The 25,191-nt window shown below is 37.1% G+C and overlaps 1 protein-coding gene across 4 annotated transcripts; it reads right to left on the reverse strand.

The window, feature by feature from the left end:
- Positions 1-2,842: 2,842 nt before the first annotated feature.
- REST (RE1 silencing transcription factor) lies at positions 2,843-23,050 on the reverse strand. 4 transcript variants are annotated; one of them, XM_025165930.2, is made up of 4 exons: positions 22,918-23,050; positions 18,291-19,207; positions 14,225-14,308; positions 2,843-9,760 (listed from the first exon to the last, which is right to left on the reverse strand). In XM_025165930.2, the coding sequence occupies exons 2-4, from the start codon at positions 19,195-19,197 to the stop codon at positions 8,052-8,054; spliced, it is 2,700 nt and encodes an 899-aa protein (XP_025021698.2). In that variant the 5' UTR covers positions 19,198-19,207; positions 22,918-23,050; the 3' UTR covers positions 2,843-8,051. The 4 variants fall into 4 exon arrangements, with proteins under 4 accessions (XP_025021698.2, XP_007427074.2, XP_025021697.2 ...); XM_007427012.4 differs by lacking the exon at positions 22,918-23,050 and adding an exon at positions 22,435-22,741; XM_025165929.2 differs by lacking the exon at positions 22,918-23,050 and adding an exon at positions 22,428-22,741.
- Between the last annotated feature and the right edge of the window lie 2,141 nt (positions 23,051-25,191).

The raw sequence follows: 25,191 nt of genomic DNA on the forward strand, positions 1-25,191 counted from the left end.
AGCAGCCTTACCATTAAGAAAGCGTGTGCTACCTGATGAGACAGAAGTTGGGCTGCATACCTTTACTTTCAAAAAAGTTCTTAGACCACCAGCTGGACTTTATATACACACACAGAGCGAGAAAGAGCGCGAGCGCAAATCCACAAGAACATAGTTCGGATGTTCTGAAGACCTATTGTTAATGGGACCTATTTTTAGAGACCTTCAATTCCCTAAGGCTTTGAAGACATGTTTGAAAATCTGTAAGAAATCCTTGGAAAAGATATTCAGGTGCCATGATGTGTCTATGCCTACAAAGATCAGAATAGTGCAAGCAATGGTACTCCCTGTGACACTATGGAAGCAATGAAGAAGCAGGATAGGAAGACTATTGGCTCTTCTGAACTTTGGTGTTGGAGAAGACTCCTGAGAATACAGTGTATAGCTAAGAAAACAAATGGATCATCAAACAAATCAACCCAGAGTTCTCACCTGAGGCACAAATAACAAGGCTCAAATTATTCTACTTCAGACACATTATGCAAAGATAGAGAAGGCTCTAATGCTGGGAAAGCTGGAAGGATGAAGAGGACTAGCAGTAAGGTGGATGGACACAGTGATGATGAGTGTACTATTGAAAGACCAGATTAGGGAGAAAATCTATGTAGCTGCTAAGAGTTGTCACCAACTTGATGGCACATAATCATAAAGAAATCCCAAAGGCAATCTCAAAGCACAAAAGTTGCTGAATAAGATTACAAGGAAACAGTTCTTCAGAACTAAATAATACTTTTTCACTACACGTGACAGTTTGAACAGAAAGGTAGGACAAAAAACAAGTTTAAAAATTAAAAAACAAAAGTATACAGGATGATTAAATGCAGTATATTTACATAATTTATCAGTTCACAGATATCAAGGTATCTCAAGAGAATATAGCTTTGAACAACAGCACTGAATATTAAAATATGCTAGGATTCCACTACTAGCAAGAGATTCTTAGAGCAGGAATGCAGAGAATATAAACATACAATGGCTGCTAATGAGCTAGTGTGAGAAACAGAAAAGAATTACGTTACACGGGGATTTCAAAGATAAAAGCAAGCTTTAAACTGGTTCTTCTGGTAATCTGCAAATTTAGTAATCATTAAGTATTTAAATGAAGAGATTGGTGGCAATACCAAAACAAAAAGTACATGTTCCTTTACTAATATGGCACCTTGATCTGAACTCTCACAATTATGATACACAATTCACTATTAGGAATTATTAGTGTTTGGCAATCACTGTATTATCACTAGTGTTGCAATCTTGAGTGGATTGAAAGGCTCTTAAGAATAGCTTGCTGCCAAATATGCACTGTCCCAGCAGTGCTATGGTTTCATTTGTTGTCTTTTCAGTGGCATGATACACCATTTCTGCTGCAGATATATCTCCAGCTTCAATACTGTTACATCCTTCCACTTATCATGTAGTCAATAGAATGAAAAGCCCAAAACATCCATGGATTTCTCCTTTCTGCTCCCTGTACCAGGATCACAGGAAACAGCTGAGATCAAACAAACTTACTAAAAAATAGAGACTGAATGTATCCATTTCTGGACCTAAAAATACTATTGATAAATATGTTACAATTTTATTTCAACAAAGAAAAATGCAGAGTCTATTTTGATCCAATAAATACACCACCATTAATTGGATGCCGACAAACAGTTCAATAATTGTTAATTAATCATACAATCCAAAGTTTTTAACAAGAAAACACCAGCTCTAAAAAAGTGTCTGCAATTAAAGTAAACAATGCTTGGTTGCTGAAGGTTCATATTCAAAATGAATTTTAGATCAAATATGATTTAAAAATGCACATCAATATGGCTACAATCCTATGAAAATGTTTTGGATATGAATAAGGAAGATCCAACTGAATAGGCCTCCAAAATAAACTTAGTATTGAATTGTGCTATAGGTCATTTTAAAAGTTATTTTCATAATTGGTAGTTTTGTTGGATCAATATGCCTTAATTTTTATATCACCTTCCCTTTTAAAAACTGCAAATTTTATTGTAACTTTTTCACATAATAGGAGAAATCGATCTTGCCCACCTCTCCTCAGTCTATTCTGGGGAGTTCCTTAACCTTCCAGAGAAGATAACCAAGTGAACAGTGAGAGCTGCAGGAGAGGAAAATTCTCTTTCAGGTTCTATGGAACAAAGATAACTGGATTTCACCCCAATACTGTACTGTTTTAATTCTGAAAGTTCTCTAATACCACGTATTTTCTCTTCTGAGTTTATTTTAGAGAACTAAGACTATATGTAAATAAGAAACAGCACTTATTTGTATACCACTGATTACAAAGAACCAAAGAAGTTACTAATCCAAGTATGTTTGTTAACTATGTTTTATAACAGGGATAAACCATAAGAAATCCTAAAAACTTCTTGAGAAAGGATAAAGATTACAATTTAGAGATAAGCTCTAGAACTGTCTCAATTATTTTAATGAAAGTAACACCCCACTCCCTCAAGACCAGGAAAATAACCAAGAAATTCAGGCTCACCCAAGTGCAAAATACTGCAATACTGTACCCTCTTTTTAATTATCATTCACCCAGTATAGGCTTTGGCATGCAGAAAATAAAATAAATGCAGTCCTAATCACCAAAAAGATTGGCCATCTCTGTTCTACAAGCAAGTGTATTGCAGTCTGGTTCTTTGCAGGCCATGGATCCATTATCCATCTAAATGGGTATTCTTAGTGAACAACTGTGATTGACTTGGCCAATGTGCAACTATCCTGATTTTCTTACATTCCGATATATATACAAATGTCTCATCATCATTCACTAAGGCAATGTAGATCTCCATACATGAATTCAGTCATCATAGGCATTTGTTAAATATGAATGAATAAAAGACAAATTATCAGTATGCATATTCCTTAATAAAGTTTATTGCCTTATAACTATGCTTAGGAAAATACACTCAAGGGTTAATATGAAATTTAGTTTAACACTTTATAATTTGAACAAAGGCTTGTACATAGTTTAGGTAAATAAAAAACCCAGGACATGTGATCTGTTCTGATTTTACATCTATTACAAATGTATAAAAGCACTTCATGCACTACAGTAGATAGCAAGCACGAACAAATTACCTTTGGTTTAAATTGAGAGAATAATACAAGTATTGCACTGTTAAAAGCTTCAAACACGGTGCAACCAAACATAAAACATTTCAGTGCCAGCTTACAAAAAGTTCTTTAGCTAGTGTGATTTGAATTTTAGAGGTGGAAAATTATATGTTCATTGAAACAATTCCTGAAGCTATTTGGATATAATTAATATTGTACCTCAGCATGTTAGCTACACAATGAAGATTCAATACATTTAAATGAACCTGTTTACAATTCATCAGCAAAACTTACCATACTGAAATCATTAATGTTATGCATAAACTGACCTGTCAGTTTGTTCAATAACAAAGATTTGAAAGTTCTAGGTCACAGGTGGCCCCTCAGCACCCTGAGACTGCACCACCAAAATTCAACAGCAAATGGCCAATTTTCAGCAGTGCAATTTTTCAAATTTGTACTCCCATCCCACCCCGAAAGAAAGAATAAGAATAGGAACAGGAGGCCTCTTGGAGGCAAACCACTCCTTTTTAAACGCTCCAAAACAGCCTCAAATCACACAATCCTAACGTGGCAGCAAAGTTTTAGGCCACTAGAGGGAAGTAAGGGTGAAAATGGGAACAATTTGCTACTCTGAAGCCTCCAGCTCCCATTCTGTCTCTTAGGTCTCCTCCAAAAGGCCTAAAATGGATTGAAAAATAATATTCATTCCAGTGATAGCAGTGTATCATTGGAAAGCATCCTTCTTCCTCCAGCTGGCTGGGGGTGTGAGTTCCAGCCCTCAGTTTAAAAAAGGTTGCCACTCCTGCCTTATGTATAAATCAAGTTCCAAATAGCAGCAATATTAAGGTGTATTGCAAGTTCCTAATTATCCTTTAGTTTACTTGTAGAATTGAGTTCAAGTATTTGTTTCCACAAACACTAACAGTGCTACTAACTATACTGTTCAACATGACATACTAAAGTATTTGTCAAGTTGAGATGTTACAATAAGCACTGCTGCTAAAAGAAGCCTTTTAGTATAGAATAAGTTGGAGAAATATATCCAAAATTCTTGTGACCTTAATGTTCAATTTAAGAAATACCTACTTTAAGCAAACATACATTGTTATGTATACTTTTAACCCTAATTTATTCATCCATTAGCTACACCTAACGTGAGGATAGGAGTGACATTCCATCTTTTACTGGCATACCTTAAAACATGTAATTCTGTCTTTTTTCTAAATAGACAACATGGATAATAATATATTGGAATTTCTGATAGTCATAAAGCCAATAAATCTTGGGACAAATCATCACATCACTGGCATATTTGTTCTTTTAACACTTCATTGCTTTGCATTCTCATGCTCAAGAATACAGACGCTATTTTCTAATCCCTTCTACTGTGAAACCTTTATTTCTAATCATTTTCTAGTACCTATTTCAAGTCACATATCATTTTAATACAATGTCAAGTTATCTGATGTCATTAACACTATTACTACATATCTGCCTTTTTTCCCCCAACCAACTTGGTTTAAGAAAATTGATAGAAATGTAGGCCAAGGCCACAAAGGCTCTTACAAAATGGAAGCATCTCTCTTAAAATAGGAAGACATAAAAAAAAAAGTCCACAGAGTAATCGAGTTTCCAGTCTCTGTCCACCCTCGTATAAAACAATATTTTACATCTGTCAATAGAACCGTGAATAATGCTACTTTAGCTAATTGGTTAGGAAGACATTTCAGCAATGTTTAATGGATCAACATAAATATATTTGCAACTTGATTCTCAGTTGACAATGATTGTCACAGCGAAGGTAAGTCTTGACACAAGCTTTCCACACACAAATAACTAACATTACACAATTTGTTTCTGCCCTAAAGGGTTTTTCTCCCTCAGATCTTTGGCCTCTATTGCAAATCTGCCACCCACACCTATACAAAAGTATTAGGTTTCTCAATTCAGTCAAATTATGTTGAAACAGAACTATAAAAGTTTCCAGGAGAAAAGAGGGGAATACAGAAAAATTAAATATAATCCAAACTATAATGCAAGATCAGCAATCTCCAAGGGGAAAAATTAAATATTATAGTTTGTTTCAATATTTTTGAAGCAGCAATTAAAACTCTCTTGATAGCCATCTGGAGATATAACCTACCAAGAGGTTCTCATGCACACACAGTAAGAAATGAGCCAAAACAATTCAAGAACACAGCAATGGGGCTTCCCAGCAGATTGTGGACTTCAACAGTGCAAGTGTTCATATCTGCTAATTTGCTGTATTGCAAAACACACTTATATCCACAAACTTACAAAAAAAAATGTTTTGAAAATGAGCAAGAACTGAAAGAAGGTTGCATGCTCAGTTTTGCTATGTGTAGCTTTTCACTGTATTTTCAAAAAGCTCAAGCGAATCTTACCTGTTAATAAAGTCTTTAAAATAAAGTTGTGCTTCTCTCCCCGTGCCTGAAAATGTATTACTCGGATATCTGATCATTTCAGTTTCTCTTTATGTGAATTATAAAAGGACCAGGGTAATTATAACTTGATTGAATAGAAATGGGAATTTCTACAACCGACGAAATTCAAGGTTTGTTGCTTACCAGGATTTTTCTGATTTATGAACATTGAAATGAGCAATCTGGTTCTGTCAAGACAATCCCACTCTAGCAGACAAGGAGTATAATTAACACTCACTGAAATTAATGCACATTGGGCAAAAGCATAATGTAATGTGGGCTATGTTCCAAGCCATTCATTTAATTTAATTAAATGCCATTAATTAAATTGCCAAATTATTTTTGCATTAATTAATTATGCAGTACAGTAGATATTCTATTTATAATGCTAGCGATGTCTTACAACTAAACAAGTACCCTCTATTAATACTTTTAAGTTCCCCAAGAAAGGTCTCACATATAAGTCCCTTAAAAGACAAATTGAATTCTAATGTATATCCTATTCATTTTAATTTTTCCCCAGCAGGAGCATGCCAAAAATTATAGCAATACAAAATAGCAGAAGTATTTTTTAAATAAAAACAGAATATATACAAATATAATGGGCTGGATCCATAATTCTAATGAAGAAAGCTCCTCTAAATGCAAACTTATATGTGGACTTAAGTTTTAATAGTCTTCTTGAAGGAGGGTGAGTTCCCAACTTTCATTAGAAGGCATCCTCTATAAGGACATCATGCACAGTTCTACTGAAGCTAATAGGAGTATGTGAATTGTCCATGCAGATCTAACAGTAAAATTGGAATTGTACAATAGGACTTCCTTACAGAAATATTATTTGTTCCAAAATCATATAATTAAAAGTATTAAAGCAACTTTATGGTTCTATTACCTTTTCAAAAAACCCTATCAGCCAACATAGATTCAGAAAGTTATAGTCAAAAGAAGCAGAGAATACTGGCCATGATAAGCAACAAACCTGAAAGTGTCAACATTAAGGGAAGAAACTGATTAACAAAAGTAAACATGCATATATAAAATGTACATATACAACAAAAATACTAAACTCCTAAAGACTTAAACTGCATAGGTAAAAATAAAAACAATTATGTGCAACATTTTTCTTGTCTTAAAGCACAAAAGGAAATGACCTTGTCTTAAAGTAGTATTTACCAAATTATGGATTCACCAATCAATAGATGGAAAGAACTTCAAGATTTTGGCTTGCTGATCATGATTGGGGGACCTGAAATGTATATGCAAATTAAAAATACAATCATGACATTTTGTTTACTGCTAGTGAACCTCAACATTTTTTCCCAAAAGTGCTCTTTTTACAAAATAAGCTACTGTATTTCTTGTATAGCTAATGAGTTTTTTAAGCACTCACCCTACCAATACATTAAGATAAACAAGAATCAAAACAGATTCTACTAGGAGCATCAGAGATATATATATATATATATATTTCTAAGATTCCATTTATATAATACTTTGTTAGCAAAGATGGCCTGTGTACTTGGCACATTTCCAAGGAGTCATTAACCATGGATGAGCAGCCTCAGGATTTTGCATCCAGAATTCATGCTCACCACTTCAAGGAAAATGTTCCACATGAAATAAGCTGTTAATGTAATAAAATTGGTATTTCCCTGACCACACAATCTGTACCTAGAATGTCCCCATTGTATACTGGCAAGTATTCTAATAATCAGAAACGTATGGGCACAGTTGGTCACATAAGATGGACTCAAACAATTGTCCTTATCCATGTAGTTCTGGTATTCGCATATTGCAATGGCACAGTACTGCATGACACTAAAATAATTCCATACTGTGGCAAGTGTGCATAAATGGGACTCTAGACTGGGCGATCAGAAATATAGCACACTGAAGTATACTCTGAATATTTTACTTTCTCCAATTAATAAGGGAAAGAGAGGAGCAGAATATGCTTGAGACTTTTTCAGGTTAAAATTTCTCCTTGCAATGTATTAAATGGACAGGCGCAGACTGGGGGCTTAATCAACTGGTACCATCTACAATTCAAGCTCTATGGAAATAAAAAGACCTCTGCAACAGCATAACAGTGGTTTTGCATACTTCTATGCATTTTCAGCTCATTCCTAAAGAGCTTGTACAGGAGCAACTCTCATGAATGTTGCCCTGGGGTTTCCATTCCTAAACCTATGAAGTTGTACATATATATCTGTTGCAAGTCAACAGAAACACTCAAGTGATTCAAGGGCTCTATCCCAAGGACTTTTGTCAGCTTTGTAAGCCACAGCATTTCATACCCTATTTGCCTTCTCTAATCAAAGAGAAACAAACAGTTAATTAGTTCAACATTTCTTCAAAGGTCGGGGGGAATAACCAACCAACAACTTAATAGTATAAGCAAACTGAGCTTAAGCAAAGATTCTACAAGAACTGTACCTAAGCTCTAAAAGATTTTACAAAAGAGGAATAAATTGTCATTAAACTGCAGTTTGGTTAATCTTGCTCCTTTGTTGCCTTCTCAAGATAGTATACATTTACCAAATGTCGGTTCAGATGCTTACTGTATTCACCCTTTTTTTTAAATGAACGGTCACAAAATATACACACATAGTTCTCCTTTGTAGCCTTAGCCTCTGCTACTTCTTGGGATGATTTCTGACCTGTTTTTTCCTGTGCCGTCCGAGCACCATTTAATCCAGAATCATCACTGCCTTCTGATATGTTGTCACTGATATCGCTGCCATCATGACTATGGATGCCTTCATCCTCTTCCACTTCCTGATTTTCATTCACTATTGTGCCACTAGGTGATGATGAAACCAAATCTGCTTGAGTATTTTGTTCAAGTTTTTCTGGTTTTTGGTGAGGTGGAGTTCCTGCTGGGTCTTCAGCCTGTAATTGTTTTGTAGAACAATCATCTTCTTGATGTGCTTTAGTCACTATCTCTTTCTCACATGTTTGCACTGATCGAATTCCTTGTACTAAATCTGGATTAGTCACACTTTTCATCTCACAGGTTTGTGTTATCTGAATATCTTGGCATAAATCTGGTAAAATGTCCCTTGGCACTTCTGCTTCTTTTTCCATGGTGGTATTTGAGTCCACAGAGCTGGTCCCAGACATAACTGCTAATTCTATTTCAATGTTATTCTCTGAAACAGCTTTTACAGTCTCTTCTTCTCCTGTAAGCATTTCTTGATTTTTCATCTCTAGAGGAATATTTGTGCCTACATGCTGCGCAGGCAGCAGCTCTTGATCCTGTACGTTCATCCCAGGTACAAACTGATTCTCTCCGTCAATGAGAAGTGCAGGCTCCTGCTCACTAGAAGAAGCATCAGATGTCTTCCTTTGTCTTTCATGGATAAGATGTTCTTTATGAACAGAAGTGTCATCTGCAATCTTTTCACAGTCAGGGCTGCTGTTGTTCTTAGCAGTCTTACTCTTCAGATATTTCTTTTTTTTGTTTTTCTTAAGGCAAGAATTTGATTTTTTGGTCACCTCCAATTTGCTTTCACCCTTTTGGGAATACTGACACTTGGGTGGTATTTTTTCAGTTTTCTTTTTCTTTCTCACCATTACATCAATATCTGTCAATAAATCTTTTGTCAAAGGAATAGAGCTAGTCTCTGCTTTTCTTTTTGCCTTCTTAGTTTTAATAGTTTTTTCAATTTTCACATTTTCTTCCTTTCTTTCACCAACTATTTTGCGACTTCGTGTTGTGATTTGGCCTACACTAACATTACCAGTTGGCTTCTTTTCTTTTGACAAGCTCTCTTTCTTCTCCTCTTTTACAGCTCTCTCATTTTTCTTTTCAGTCAACTCTTTCTTTGTTTGTTCTTGTTCTACTTTATTCTCAGCGCTGCTAATGTTTTCAGAAGTGTTAACCTCACTCTTTTTAGTTCTTAGTCTTACTTTTGAGACATCCATTGTGATGTCACAGCAGTCCGGGTGCCTGGATTTGATGTGATACTGCAAGTTACATTTCTTGGATGCGGCATATTCACAAACTGGGCAAAGGAACTGACGAGGGCTGACATGGAGTTCAACATGCTTCTTGAAATTGCTTCTGTCAGCTGTTTTGTAATCACAGTGGGGACAAGCCAGTGGTTTGGGCCCATCATGAACCTGCCTTGCATGTCGGGTCACTTCATGCTGGTTTGATGCCACATAGCTGCACTGTTCACATTTGAATGGTTTCTCACCTAAAGCAAGGAAGAGGCAATTACTAACCATTACATTACAAATCACAAATTATGTACAGCTACAAATTTATATAGTTCATCATGCTATTGAACTTCTTGCATTTAAAAATAATTTGATTTTTCACTTAACATGTTCACAAAAAGCAACAAAATACAAAATAGAAAACAAACATGCAAGAAATCATTAGACATTCCATCTATGTTAAATACATACCAGAAGATCACTCTACAGTAATATTAGCATTTGGAATCCAAACCAAACTGGTCCATTGAAGGCAATGTAGAAAAACGGAAATTATAGATGAATAGTTATCTTAAACAATTATTATACATACCCTAAAAGAGAATATACTGTCATGAAGGAAAAACATTTTTACCATGTCCCCCAACCCACCCGCCATAGCATAATGCTTAGTTACAGAATGTAAATCAAACCATTAGGATGATCAGTGTTTTTTACATTAATACTCTGAGCAAAAAAAGATGCTCAAAAATAGACTTAACAATAAAAATAAATGTTAAACATATTAATTTTCGCTGCTGCAATTTAACTTTCATATTGTTTTAAAATTTTTGCAAAATTATGTAGTTAAGCAAATTGAATAGAGGCCTCTTAAACATTTTTTCAGTAAAATTAAATTAAACTGATGAGTTATCACTCCAAGCAAATTTTCTACAACAGGTCTCTCACATTTAACTAATTCCTTTTTACTGCTATAAACTCCTTTTATTTCCATGTTGGTAGTTCCTAGACAAGAACATCCTCTACTAAATAGTCAAGACAGAACTGTCATTTTATGTCACTTTAGATTTACTAAAAAATCTAATTGATCAACAATGAGGAAACATAAACACACATACAGAGGTATTAAAATCAAATGGGTAGATGGCTTCTTTTTTTTTTGTACTTAAGAAAATTTTGCATTTCTCTCAAGGAAGCTTATATCACTCTTCTGATGCTATTCTCCCAAATAAAAAATGACACTCACATTTGAACAAAACAAATAGAAGGAACAAAGAGGACTGTTTATAATAAACTGCTACAAGTAGCAATCAATCTGGACTTCCACTGTCTCCCAAGAAAAGTTTTTTCCTTGCAGGAAGCTTGTAATATTTGAATGGGATAAGAAGTGAAAGTAATTGCTTATTATTCCAAGCTATTTGAATCAAGTTATTTTATAACAGATACCATCCTCACACAAGATACCCACAGGGTACTTGCTACATAAGCTCCACTGTGGGGAGAGTACAGAAAGTAATAGCTTCCTTTAATTAGTATTCATCATTATGCTCTTTAATATTTAATATTATATTAATATTATATTAATACTGATATAGTTCATATTATATAATTAATATATAATTAATAGTAATAATATAATTAAATAATATAATATTATGTTGATATTATTAATGTTATTTATATCATAATATAGCCAGCTTGGTCTAGTGATTAAGGCACCAGGCTAGAAAGCAGGAGACTGTGAGTTCTAGTCCCACCTTAGGCATGAAAGCCAGCTGGGTGACTTTGGGCCAGTCACTCTCTCTCAGCTCAACTCACCTCACAGGGTTGTTGTGGATAAAATAGCAGGAGGAAAGAGTATTAGATATGTTCGCTGCCTTGAGTTATTTATAAAAATAATAAAGGCAGGACAAAAAAAAAATCATATAAATTTATTTTATTTTTTTTTTAAAAATCACCCTCACCCTGCAGCTCCCCATGTATCCTCAAAATATCCTTTGGAGGACTAGGAGGGAAAGAGAAAGTCCAATTATATGGGCTGAAGCCCATATAAATCCTAAGCAGTAAGCAGATTATTAATATTTAATTTAATAATTAGATGACTTTACTGTAGAGGCTGGGTGGCAGAAATTCAAATAAATGGCATGCCATTTTATTCTATTAAAAACAATGTAAATTCTAAAATTTTTAAGTAAAACATTACTAAGTTAAAGTTCTATTTCCAATTATATCCATTACCTTTTTTTTTAAAAAAAAATCAAAAATATATCCAATGATACATATTTCAATGTGTATATTACATTGCAGTTGCACTTAAAAGAAGCAGTGGTACTTTACAACAGAAAATTAATGAAGTTGAATAGAATGTATGAACTGCTACATTCTACATGTCCTAGCCCTGAAACTTTGCATGAAACTATTTTCATGTATCTTTGGTTTGAGCCCCTATTTACCTTGTAAACACAGAACTGGAAGCCTGAAGGGTAAAAGCAGATTGTGGGAAGGGAAAGAAGGTTGCCAACTGAAGGCTTAAGTACTCTCTTCCACACTGCCCCTATGGACTTTTTGAAGAAGAATAATCTGCAGTACAGAGTTAAATTTGTCCCAAATGATGTAAGGGTCTGTGGCTTTTAATAAAAAATAATTTCAGTCTTAAAATCATTCCAAAATGTTTACTTTAGGAAGAGGCAGAAAATTAAACAATTCACAAACTCTACTTGTAATATTTCAGTTATCAACATTGTTATATCTTTAGCTGAATGACACAGACAACCCAAAAGAAAACACGTACAAACCACAAAATCTATTCATTATTTTCCTTTCAGAAGCTGCCTCTCCCCAATCCTGTTCTAAATCATTCTTTCAATCAAAGTTCAAAAAACATCCTGTGGATTAGGCAATAAGAGTTTAAAAATATTGCTCACAGGCTTCAAATTGCTTGCCTTCCTAATCCCTAAAACTAGTGCTCTAACTAACCAGACTCTACTCAGGCCTCCACTGATCCAGGCTCATGAACATTCTTTAAATTTAATGTCTTGAGCCTCAGAAGATATGGCAAGAGGGGATAGCGTGAAATGGTGAAGCAGAGTTTCAATATTACTTAGTGAGTTGTGGATTACACTGAGTCTAAGGAATTTGGATAGTGAGAGGTAGCAGAGATTACCAGCACTCTTCCACAGTGGCAAAATGGAGAAAGGAGCTGAGCCTTTTCTCCACCAGAACAGATATCACTGATAGCATACTGTATACCATTCACTCAATTCTGTAATAGCACAGGTAAGACGTGGTAATTACAGCATCTCTATATCCCCATAATTGATTGCCTTCCTACTCTAAAAAGCAAACTGCAGCTGTTGTAAGAGGCAGTAAGACTAAAAACAAAGGCAAGAATCTAAGGGCCAGGCTACAGAAGATGTTGCTGCATGCTGTGTCTGTAATAGGTTTTTTTTTCCCCCCAGAAGACCTTTTCAATAAGGCATTATCTTATAGGGTCATCAATTCAAATTGATATATAATATTGCGACGTGTAATTTTAGATCAGGGATCAGCAATATGGTATTCCTAAATGTCAGACCTTCCAACAATCCACATGATATCCTTGACTTCCCAAACCCCAAACTAAATTAAGACAGAATATTTTTCAAAATCACTAACAATTCACAAGATTTGGCTGAGTTTCAGAAGGACCAGAAACTTGAAAAGTTGTTAACCCTTATTTTAAACAGATTAAAGTAATCTAAGATAGATAAGCATTTTGAACAAGCACCTCATTTTTAAGGAAAGACTAAAAACAGCATAAAAATTCCTAACAAAGTTTGGAAATTACAGGGAAACATCTTCAAAAGGAAGATTCAGAAACAGACACACGCACAAAATATGCCTGCCTTCCTCCCACTTTAGAGAGTAACTTCATGTGTTCTCATGCATAAAAGAAAAATATACAACTGAATACATTCTAAGATAGTGAATAAAGTTTTCTATAGGATTTGAGAAAATAAGAACACATATAGGCTGACTTTATATAATTATCCTATTTTCTACCTGATCAAGAATTAACTTAATTAATTAATTGATTGATTCAGAATTAATTATTAGGTCATTCTAATAAGGCTCTCTTAGTTTGCAGCATCATCAAACATACAGGTAGTCCTCGCTTAACGACCATGCATTTAGTGACCATTCGAAGTTACAATGGCACTAAAAAAGTGACTTACAACTGGTGCCCAAAGTTACAACTGTCACAGTGCCCCCATGGCTACATGATCATGACCTGGGCACTTAACAACCAGCTTGCACTTATGACAATTGCAGTGTCCTGGGGTCACATGATCACCATTTGCGACCTTCCCAGCTGGCTTCCAGCAAGCAAAATCAATGGGGAACTGTGTGATTCATTTAACAACCATAGTGATTCGCTTAACAACCACTGCAAAAAAGGTTGTAAAATTGGGTCCGGTCACATGATTCGCTAAATGACCACATCACTTAGTGACCTAAATTCTGGTCCCAACTGTGGTTGTTAAGTGAGGCCTACCTATATGTAATACTTAACAGAGATTAGTATTACAAAATAACAGCCTGCCAAGGCTTTTTTCTTAGCTCACACAGCTCTGCACTGCTAGCTTTCAGCACTTAACTATAGTTGTTTTGGACAGAAAACTCTGAATGTAAAATGCTGCTCACATCTGCATGTAACTCTTTTGAACTGCCTTTTTACCAACCTGAATGAGTACGCATATGTCTTGTTAAATGAGTCTTCTGAGAACTTGAATAAGGACACATAGAACACCGATATGGACGTTCTCCTGGGAAAACAGAGCATTAAATTAAGCACAAAATATGTGAAGTGCAAAAAAAAAAAAAAGCTGCTTATAGAAAATTAAACTACTGGATCACAATTTTTTTCCCAGAGTCCAATACAGCTGGAAAATACTCCAAACATAAATGATCCTATAAACAGCTGCCATATTTCATCTAAAAAGTAATTCTCTTGCTTTGTAACCATAGCTCTTACTACACATACAAAAGAAATATAGTTTCTTTGCAAGAGGAAAAGTCAGCTAAGCATGCCTGCTTGAGCACTGCTGTTAGAAAATGCCCTCCCCCAGAAGCTTCCAATTGCCCCTCCCCCCACCTACACATAATCCTTTTCACAGCCATCCCATGACTATCAGCAATCATCAGCCTTCCTTTCCTAACTTTTAGAGTGACAGCAACTGTGAGAATCACTGCACAACTGGTAGGGCTATCTTTGCCCTATCCTCCTGCTTTAAAGCTGGGGAAAACGCTGATTGCCTTAGGATCACAACTTCCCATATCAAACAGAATAGTTGCATCCCAATAAAAAAGAGCAGGAGACTTTCCCGTTTTCTTATTTCTCTACTACAAATATATAAGAAATATTTCTTACTTCTCTATTACAAATGAGAGGAATACCAGAGGACTTGATAGAAACAGGGTGAGTCATAAGATCTGAGTTAGAGGAGGAACTCATAAGAAATTATAATATTTTCAAGACTGTATGCTGAACATATCCTATTTACCTCAAATTATAAAACAAATGGATTTTTCTCCAGTGAACAGATTCTAAATACAATCATAAAACCAGTAAAGGCTGAAAAGCAAAACCTTGTATCAACTGAGTTAAAGCTGATAGGCTGTACCTTACTTATAACTAAAGGTAAAATCCAGATAAATGTATAAATCCAATTTATATCAGAGGGAGGAGGTGAAGAATATGTTTGGGGCTAAATGTGACTCGTTTTGGTTATGTTGTTCTAACTAGTTTAAATCCATATCACTTTACCAAGCAAGACACAAATGGTTTGCATATACACATTCATATTCCCCCGAAGCATGTCATAACACTCTTACAAGGAAGATATTTAGGACTCTTAAAGCTGAATTTATTATAAATAATGTGAAAACTTGAATTAAAAGAATAAGCAATCTGAGAGAAATTATCTAGAATAGGTTTTTAAAATTTGCTTTTATTTAGAACGTTTAAATAATTTATCAGTAACTTAAATCACACATTTCCTTCAAAATTCATTTATGAATCAGACTGCAGTATCATTCTTTGTCCCTACTTCTAATATACTTCAGATTTACTCCACCTACTGGTTGGCTCTGTAGCATTAAATAAAACAGCCCTACAAAATGCCCAACAATTTATAAAGGAAACAGGATTCCTGTTTGCTTTAATGGGAACATTTTTTCTCATGCAAACTGAAGGGCAGGGACCCCCATCTTGACCCACAGCACAAGACAAAAAGTCAAAGTGCTCCTGACCCCAGTGGAATTCTGATCCATATTTGACTATTTCTGAAATCATGCATATAAGAGCAAGCCATGTGCTTAATGTCATAGGTAGCTTGGCTCACATAAATTTTCATCAGTTTCATTACAGCAGTGCAGCCAATGGCTTATTGTTCTTCATGGTTTGACCTAGGGTTTCCCTTTCCTCCTCTTCCAAGTTCAGTCTCACTTCTAGTAATACGTCATTTGGGAACTGTTTGACACAGTTTATATAATACTGTAGTACTTTGGAACTTCTTAATTTATCAGCCCGCACAAAAGACTATTGATGCTTAGGCAATTACTGCTATCAAAAAATCATATTTTACTGAGAAATTTATTTATATAAATTAAATATATATTTCACTTAAAACCAAGAAGACAATTATTTTTTAAGAAAGACTAGCACACTGCATCCAAAATCATTATGAAATTCTCCCAAACATAAGCACTTCCTTCTCTGTCCATTTCAAGCATACCGTGCCTAAAATCTCATTCAGCTGAATGTCTGTTGTATCCTTTAAGATTTTATACTTATTTTATACTTAGAAATGAACAAGTAAAACTTTTCATGGCAACAATATCACTCACTATTTCTTTCAAATCATCTTACCAGTGAAAAGACAGTTATGAGATTCAAAGTTCAATTCGGCCTAATAAACAAAATTCAGGTCTAGAGAAAAAAAACTGTTTTTTACCTTTCCTATGGAATACTCATTTGCCATTTCTTGTAGCAATACCAAGATGGACTGATTTCTGAATGTATTTTTAAAATCACAACTACTAAACATAAATTTGCCCTGTTTGTAAACTTGTTTGCTATCTTGAAGACTCTAAGCATGATGAATGGCAGTTAGTCGATTCTATTTACATTTTTTCATACCTGATTCTTGCATATTTATTTAAGTTGCTGGATAACAATTATTGGTATCACAGTTGCAAAAGCACAATGACCTATTTATTTGCTCGTAAGAGGGGGAAAGTGCCAGAACTAAAAAGGCAATAATGTTCCCAACAGCTCCTTGAATGTCATCTATTATGCAATGTTGGGCCTTCGCTTTACATTATCTCTGCAGGGTTTCTACAATATCTTAGGACAGAGTCATTATCAATGCACCTACATGGATGAACTAGGAGCATGAAAGCTGCCCAAATAATAGCATAATACCATATCTTGTGGCAGCAAATTCCAACATTTCACTATGTGCCATGTAAAAGTGTTTCCTTTTATTTGTTCTGAACTCAACTCAAATTCACTGGTGATCCTGGATTCCCAATGGAGAGCAGGGAAAACTGTAATTAATCACAAGTTCCTGAGAAAAACTTGTGATTAATTGAAAAATGATTCCAGCTAACTTTCACAACTTTTACTCAGCTTGTGACTGAATTTTAAAATCATCTTATTAATATATATTACTGAAAGTCCCTCACGATATGCAAGGTCAACAAAACCTGATTCTTAACTAAATGCCAAAAAGTTTTTCTCCTTTTGAGATATTTTTAAAATATTTTAAAAAGTTAGTGTCAAAGCTATTAATGTCAATGGAATAAAGAATAAACTATTTCAAAGCAATTTAACTTAACTATAATCCAATTATAATTTGCTGGATCAGCCCAAAGCTTAATTCAATATGACCTATCACTCTTTTTCCATCTTAATACTTCTGGAAGTTCACAATAGAGGCATCCATGGGGGTAGTCCAAAATGTCAAGATGGCAGCTGCAGCAATGCAACCAAAGCCCCACCCCTTTGTACAGGGATGTGATAACATGCATACAAAAGGGAGCATGGATTCAATCACACTTCCATGACTGCCACCTTGATTTTTCAGATTACCCCATTCAGCTAACAGCTTTTGCAAATATGTTTTTCTTAAATTGATCCAATCCTCATTTAGAGACCACAATAACATTTTACATTAAGAATCTACTACAAACTACAGTATGAACAATAGGTGAGTATTCTACAAATTGACTGCTCTGGAATAGTTATATTAAAATGAAAGGCTGTTCCAGAACAAAATAATTCTGAAATGAACTATGTACCACAGTTCAGTAGGAACACAGTAATGTGTGCTATGTGCCCAATTCTATTTCCCCTAAGTTATCAACTCCATAAATTACTTGGAGTGGAATCATGACTTCCATTCACAATGGGAGGTATCCTTTCCATCCTCCACTGGTCACCCTCTAATCTGCTCCAGAGGATTCTCCTATCTGTAAAGCAGATCTGGAACGCTGTTAGTTTGATGGAGTGAACATTGCAAATATAATCTATTTAATTGCTTAATTTTTTTATTCATTAACCACAACATATCACCAAGAATCAGCATATGATGTTCACAACTGATCACTTATTTCAAATAATGAAATGTTAAATCTCTACATCAAAATTTATCTTATGATGCACAAGCACGAATGTAACCAATTTCAGCACAAGCTCATTTCCAATTTCTTAGCAAACTTAAAAAACTGAAGTGCAACACATACCTGTATGAGTTCGAATATGCTGCACATAGTTATTCTTCCGATCTGAAAAGTAGGAGCACTGTGAGCATGTATATACTTTTCGTGGAAAATGGTTTCTTAGATGCTTTTTCCAGTGATATTCACTGACTGTTGTGTATGTGCAGATAGTGCATTTGTAGACTCTCTCATTTTCTCCTGCTTTGTTGTGGTGTTTCAAGTGAGCCAGATAATGATCATACCTGTTAGTGTTATAGCCACAGCGATCACATCTTATAGGCCCCTTAGAAAAATCAACCTCCTCTGTAGTGCTAGAGTCAGTTTCTTTAACCTGACCATGTTTCTCAGCTTTTTCTTCTACAATGAATCTCTTGGCACTGTGTACGCGAATATGATGGACAAACTCTTTCTCAGACTCTGCCTCATACTGGCATGGCTTGCAACGAAATGGTTTGTTCTTCAAACCCTTACATTTGTCATCTATGCTCTCTGGAACATCTGGTGCTTCCAATGAAAAGCCTTTTTCTTGATTACAAGAGTGAGGAACAGCAGACTCTGATAGTCCAGTTGTTTCCACATTACGAACCTCAGGAGCATCAAGGCCCATATCCATATCTTCCATTCCTTCAGGGCCATTCTCTGCTCCCTGTGAATCATCTATTCCTTCTCCATCGCTGTCTGAAAAATTGGTGTTGCCCACTGTTGTCAATTCAGCCATCTGCCTCTCTTCACCAACCATATAATCACAACAGTTGCCATTAACTTCTCCTGTCAGAGCCACATTTGCCAACATAATAAGTTGAGGTGCTGCCAGTTCAGCTTTGGAAAGTTCAGAAAAGTCATACATGTCATTTGACAGTGCCATACTAAGGTTAGTATTGCTAGAAAATAGGGTGCTGGCACCAGATTGCCCCAACACTTGCATTGCCATAACAACAATTCTGTTAAAGAAAAAAAAAATCTGAGTAAGTTTCATTTCTATGGAGAAGCTGTATATACTCTGCAAAGCAAATAATAATAATAATAATAATAATAATTCAAGCAATAATGACAATTTAATCAAGATTGCAATGTTATTGGTAGAATATCTAATTAAATTTCTCTTAAAGTCAAGCTTATTAATTGCATACTGAAATCATGTCATAGCAAAACCAGAACTGAAGGCTCACTGTTTAGTTTTACTCTCATATTTGTATAATATTAATTATAAATGGTTGCTTGTAACTTATCCAGGATTAATTTTTATTACTTCATAAAATGTTGTCCTTTGGGAAGTTGCAAACAGAATTGTCCTATATTTGTTTTAACTAGTAAACAGAACAATTGAAGAAATATATCTAGGATATAAACATGTAAATTATTTGGAACTCATGATACATTTCTTAAACTTCTGATGAATGTCAAGAGTGTGTGTGTGAGGGGGAAAGAGAAAATATACTTTAATGTAATTTACTACCATTAAATAACACTTAAAATTAAATGGTAGTTCATCTTTTTCAGAAAATTAACTATATAGGATCACACAAAGCTTGGTCATTCCTTTTATTTTGTAAGATACAGAATAATCTGTTCACTCCTTAAAACAGACCTAATTTGCAGCACCAAATACACTGCTTTAACCACAATTGGTTGAACAAGCCAGAAGCAAGACACAGTTAATCTTACAGACAAGCAAAGTAAACATAGATTGCTTGACCAATCTTGTGTCCTCACAGCAGTTTTCAGTTACTCTTTCCTTGCACCTTGCAAATTGGCTAGAACTTATTACAAAACAAATCATAAAGAATTTAGGAACTAAAAACAAAAAATTTGTGCCTCTTCAAATATGATACTAAACCAAGTCACGATTAGTAACAACAAACCAAATTTTTGAGATGCAATTTGGAAATAAGCCATAGTATACTCACTGACCTCTTTTGCACATCATGTTAAGAAAAAAAAGCACAGTATGGCTGACAGCGGTATCTAATCCAAATTAAGAATATTTCCATCAATGAGAAACCTAAGACACTTGAGTTAAATGCATGCATGTTCCTGCAGAGATGTCTCTATATTACAAAGACTTATGAGGGCCTCGTACTACAATATGCATTCCATTGGAAGAGAATGGACAAAGAATCCCAAAACATGGCTAATAAAGTTCATAGAGAAGAGCCAATTAAAGAGGATGTCCCAGAGAATGTGCATTTGTTAACTATGGTTCTTCACTTATCCTGAATACAGCCATCATGCCCATTTAGAAGTTAACTTCTCTCAGGCAAGTTAACTGCTCTGTATTTTACTCAGAGAGTGTAGTTAATAACCCCAGAATACAATTTCCAGTTCATATGGACAAATTTGAAAAGGTCTGTATTAAGGTACAGATTGTATGTGTATACATACAATATGTAATAATATATGTGTATATATACACATATGCATATATTATACATGATATACTTTAGTGACTGAAATTAAATTTCAAGCAATATAATGGGAGGTAAGGCCTTATGCAACTTTTTAAAACATTGACTGGGCTCACATATAATGCTAAGCCAGAACTTTTAACTATAATTGTTGCACAAACCATAATGGCCTTGTCTGCATATTATGCTAGGCTAAGCTAAAAACAAACAAAAACAAAACCTCACAGCCACTTACTGTGTTTGCACAGCATTTTATGGAATTAATCTAATTTTCTGTGGTTGGACAACTCACTGAACCATAAATGAACAACTCAGGCAGAGTTCTCACAACTTATTTGGTTAAAATGTGTTAGATTAGTTTGTTGCTCACTATGTCATATGAACACAGCCATTATGAAATGACTGAAAATTATTGTTTCCAGACTACATTTCTCCCTATCATGTAGGAATTCCTACTACAGTATGTAGGAATCCATAGCAAATAAGAATGTTTGATAATCGTGTTTGATCAAGGATTTATTTTCAAAAATTTAAACCAGGATGTACTTGCTAAGATTCTTAATAAACACATGAACACTTGTTCCTCCACTCATAAGCATGCTGGGTGGGCTATTCAGTCTTGAAATTAAACTAACAGCACAGAGTGATTTTAATTTACATATGCTTGCTTGCTCTGGTCTAAACACAAAAAGGTCAATAACTCTCATATTTATATTTGAAATTGCTTCTTAGCAAAGGGAGCAAACTATAGTTGAATTTGAAAGTTTTCAAAAGCCAGAATGAGTCTTTAAATTAAAGTAACAAGCTTTTGGGCCTTCAGTCTGATCTATATAGAATTTATTTTGAAGTAAGCCCACCAATCAATTTTTCATTTCTGCAAGTACATAAAAGAACCACAAACTTGGGACCACAGATAAACGTCCAAAAGTTTGCAATTCAAAAAGCCCACTACTAAATGTATCTATGCTGCCAGCCCAGCCAACCATCGGCAGCGGCGGCTGTTGCATTCCAGAAATAGGCATTCGGCCATTTTCTCAAATACCAAGTAGGAGCACAAAGCAGTTCTCTTTGCAAAACTTTTGCCTGCACCAAACATTCAAACTCAGCAAAGTTAGGGCTTCCACAGCTCGGGATAGACGCATCATCTACCCCTTTTCTTTTCCTCATTTTTGCTTCAAACCCTCCTCCCAAAGTTCCAGCTCCTCCACAACTTTCTCGTGGGCTCCCAGAAAAGTCACCGAAGACGAAGATTCGCCCAACTTTCTCTCGCCCGCCCGCCCTCCCCCCAAGGCGGCAGCGAAAGCGGGTGGGACTTTTCTTTTTCCTTCTCTCCTGAAGCAGCTCTCGACCTAATCCAAGAAAATAGGAGGGAGGAATCGGCGACAGACGCTCCTGCCTTGTTTCTTCCCCACCCAAAAAATCCCCCAAAACATCCACTCCACGCCTAACCCTAAGGCAAAAACCTTCCTCGACTCTTCCCCCCCCCCATAATCACATACGAAGTGGAGGGTGTGGGGCGGGGGGAAGAAGGGGGCTCCCCCCCCGGAAGACGGAAAAGGAGCGGAGCACGGATATGTGTTCATGGGAAAGTGGCGGCTTCCACTTTCCGAGGAAAACGTGGTGGGGGAGAAGAAAACCGAGGCCCACTCACACCTCCGAGGGGCCGAGGCGGCGGCGGCGGCAGTGCCAGAACCCCCCTCGGCTTCTCCATCCGTGCAGGACGCAGAGCCCAAGGTCACCCCCACCCTCAACCTACAACTCACAGCGACGGGGCCCGAAAGCGGGGACGGCGAGAAATCGCTGTCCAGCTCCAAGCAGGGCGGCTGCTTCAGCTGCTGCGGCCTCCTCGACAACTCTCAGCCCGGGAGACGACAGCGGAGGCGGCTCCTCCTCGCCAAACTTCCTTCCCTTCTCACTGCAGCAAGGAAATAACGGCCCGTGGCGAGGGAGGGGGAGCCGGGGTGGCAAGCCTCCCCGGCAAGAGGGAGACTTTTCCTCGGGGGCTCCTCCAGGGGCTTCCTTCCTGAGAGGCCCCGTAGCTCACCAGCCCTCCCCGCCCGCTCGGCTCGGCTTTCCCCACCCGCTCACTCCACCCCCTCCGCCGCCGTCCCATGCGCAGCAGCAGCAGCAGCAGCAGCAGCAGCGCAGCCTCCTCCAGATCAGCCCTGGACAGCGCCACACGCTCGCTCCCGCGTCTCTCTGCCTCCAGCGCAACGGGGCCCCCGCCCCGGCCGTGGGTTCCTCACCTCCCCTTCTTCCCGCCCGCCTGGGAAGCCCCTCGGGCGGCCAGAGGGAGTCAAAAGCCGGCGGGGCGGCTCATTCGCTGAGGGGGAGAAGGGCGGCGGCGAAGGCAAGGCAAGGCAAAACGGCGCCGCGCATTCCAGCGCTCACCACGCGCGTGCAACGGCAGCCGCCGCGAGGCGAGCGGGCTCCGCCCATCCTAACCCGATCCAATTACTGCCCTGCCCTGCCCTGCCCCTCCCCCTCACGCCAGGTCAGGTTTTGGCCTGCGCGGTTCGTGATCTTCCGAACCGGTGTTTGGCCACCAGCAGCCATGTTTAGTGGCCCTTCCTCCTCTTCTGTTTTTGCCGTCCTGGCGGCAGCGGCCGTCGCAAAGGGATGTATCCTAAAGGGGGAGGGGGAGTAGCTTGGTAAGAAGCAAAGTCATGCCATCTTAGGTAATTAGCTCTTGCCTCGCTCCTTTAGACTTTCCTATTCCTCCCCTTGAAAAGATGGTATATAATGCACGCAGATTGCATGGTTATGCATGGTCGCTGGATTTTCAGATCTCGGGAATTCAAGTCAGGAACCTCAGTTATGTTTACTTTGGAAAAAAAATCCGATGTTTGGGAGAGGCAGGACTGCATATTAAGTATGTTGGCTGTGTTCACGTACTGTACTTAGTTAACGTTCTAGGTTTATGAGACGCTGAAGCCATAAATTAACAACATGGGCTGAATTTGCCCAAGAAGGTTAAAATTTAGTTGGCTACAGCCATTGACGACTATACAACACAATCCATGGTTTCAATTATGGTTCAGAGAATCAGCTTAATGGGCTGGGTTCCACAACACAGTAGCTGTGTTCACTCAGCACACACTGAACTACAAACTAGCCAACTGTGTTTTATTGTTGCATGTATTATACAAATGCAGAAGATCAGATTGAGTAAACCACATGTACCTTCTGCACATTAAGCCACTGAGCTGCAGACTTACAAACCACACTAGCCAACTGTTATGCAAACCCAGCCACTGTTTCTGAGTTTTAGTGACCCAGGTAAAATGCAAACAATAGCACTATTGAGGTGAAGCTTGCTTTGCTGGTACTAATTCCTACTACTGTACACTTCTAGCCCATCTTTCCCAAGTCACAAGTCTCTCTTTCTGTCCCCCCATTTCTGTTTCTCAGCCAGAAGGACACAGGACGTCAGCTCTGTTCAGTAAGGTGAAACTTGGCTCTAAAGCAAACAAGTTGCTTTCTTATCAAATGCTTACGAGCAAGTCTATCAGTGTGACTTCCCTGAGGCAATTCCCACCAGCAGGATGGGGAGTGCTGATAAAATATAGTATTACCTAGACAGAGCAGTTAAGGTGCCTCAAGAAAGCTGATGGCAGACATGATTCATAGATTCTCTGCTCTAGCCAGAGAGGACAAGGTGTTGGTGGGTGAAAGAACAATAGGTTGCTGATTGAGTTACAGAAACTGAGACATAGAGGCAGTGAGCTGAGTTTGGACTCTCAGCTAATAGCAATTTGGAATGATTACTTGTCTTGCTAGCCATCTAATAGGGGAGCAAGGGACCTTAGCTGTCTGTCAAAATCAGACTTTAAGCCTGGCCTCCTAATGTGCTCAACCTTTATATTTGAAAATAACTCCAAATATTATAAAAATGCCAAAGTCTCCATGGCCTCCTTCCAAAGGAAACAAATATATAATTTGAAACATTTCAGAGTTTGAAAAAATAGGATGCAGATAACAATGTGCTATAGTTATGAAGTCCCAAGTTACAAACTTAGGTTACTGAATTTACCCCTAATCAGTAACTCTATTATTGGATCCCCCAGGGCTGGTCATTAACTCTTAGTATATTCTACCTTAGTAGGCTTATTGTGAAAATAAAATGTGAGGGGGTGGGTCATGTATGCTGCCCTGAGGGTTGTTGGTTTTTGTTTTGTTTATGTTAAGAAAGATGGAACAGAAATGGTGCACAAGGATTACAGCTCTTGGAATTAATGAAGTTAGTGAGAACTTCAGTGCAACTCTTCTTCCAGTGTAGAGGGTAGTGAGGAGCACTCTGGATCAGAACTAGTTTGGAATCAGTCCCCTTGCTCCATGCTACTTTCTACCCCAGTCCAGATTCTCTTCCCCAGTTGCCATTTACTGAAGAAAAAAGTACACAAGACAGACTTAATCATATAATTATTGTCACATCTATTTGTGTTCCATTGAATAAAATGAGAAATAATTCAATCAGTCCTGCCAAGTAAATACATATAAAATTGTAGCCCAAGTGTCAT

This window comes from Python bivittatus, unplaced genomic scaffold, assembly GCF_059951505.1.
Source record: "Python bivittatus isolate LINGU-HERP-01145 unplaced genomic scaffold, Pbiv_v1 ctg000520_np1212, whole genome shotgun sequence".
Lineage (NCBI taxonomy): Eukaryota > Metazoa > Chordata > Lepidosauria > Squamata > Pythonidae > Python > Python bivittatus.

Excerpts from the sequence above, each read along its gene's own strand:
- REST (XM_025165930.2), bottom strand. The coding sequence starts at position 19,197 with ATGGCAATGCAAGTGTTGGGGCAATCTGGTGCCAGCACCCTATTTTCT. Across the intron at positions 14,309-18,290 it reads GCATATTCGAACTCATACAG|GAGAACGTCCATATCGGTGT; the intron begins GTATGTGTTGCA and ends CTGTTTTCCCAG. Across the intron at positions 9,761-14,224 it reads ACATATGCGTACTCATTCAG|GTGAGAAACCATTCAAATGT; the intron begins GTTGGTAAAAAG and ends TCCTTGCTTTAG.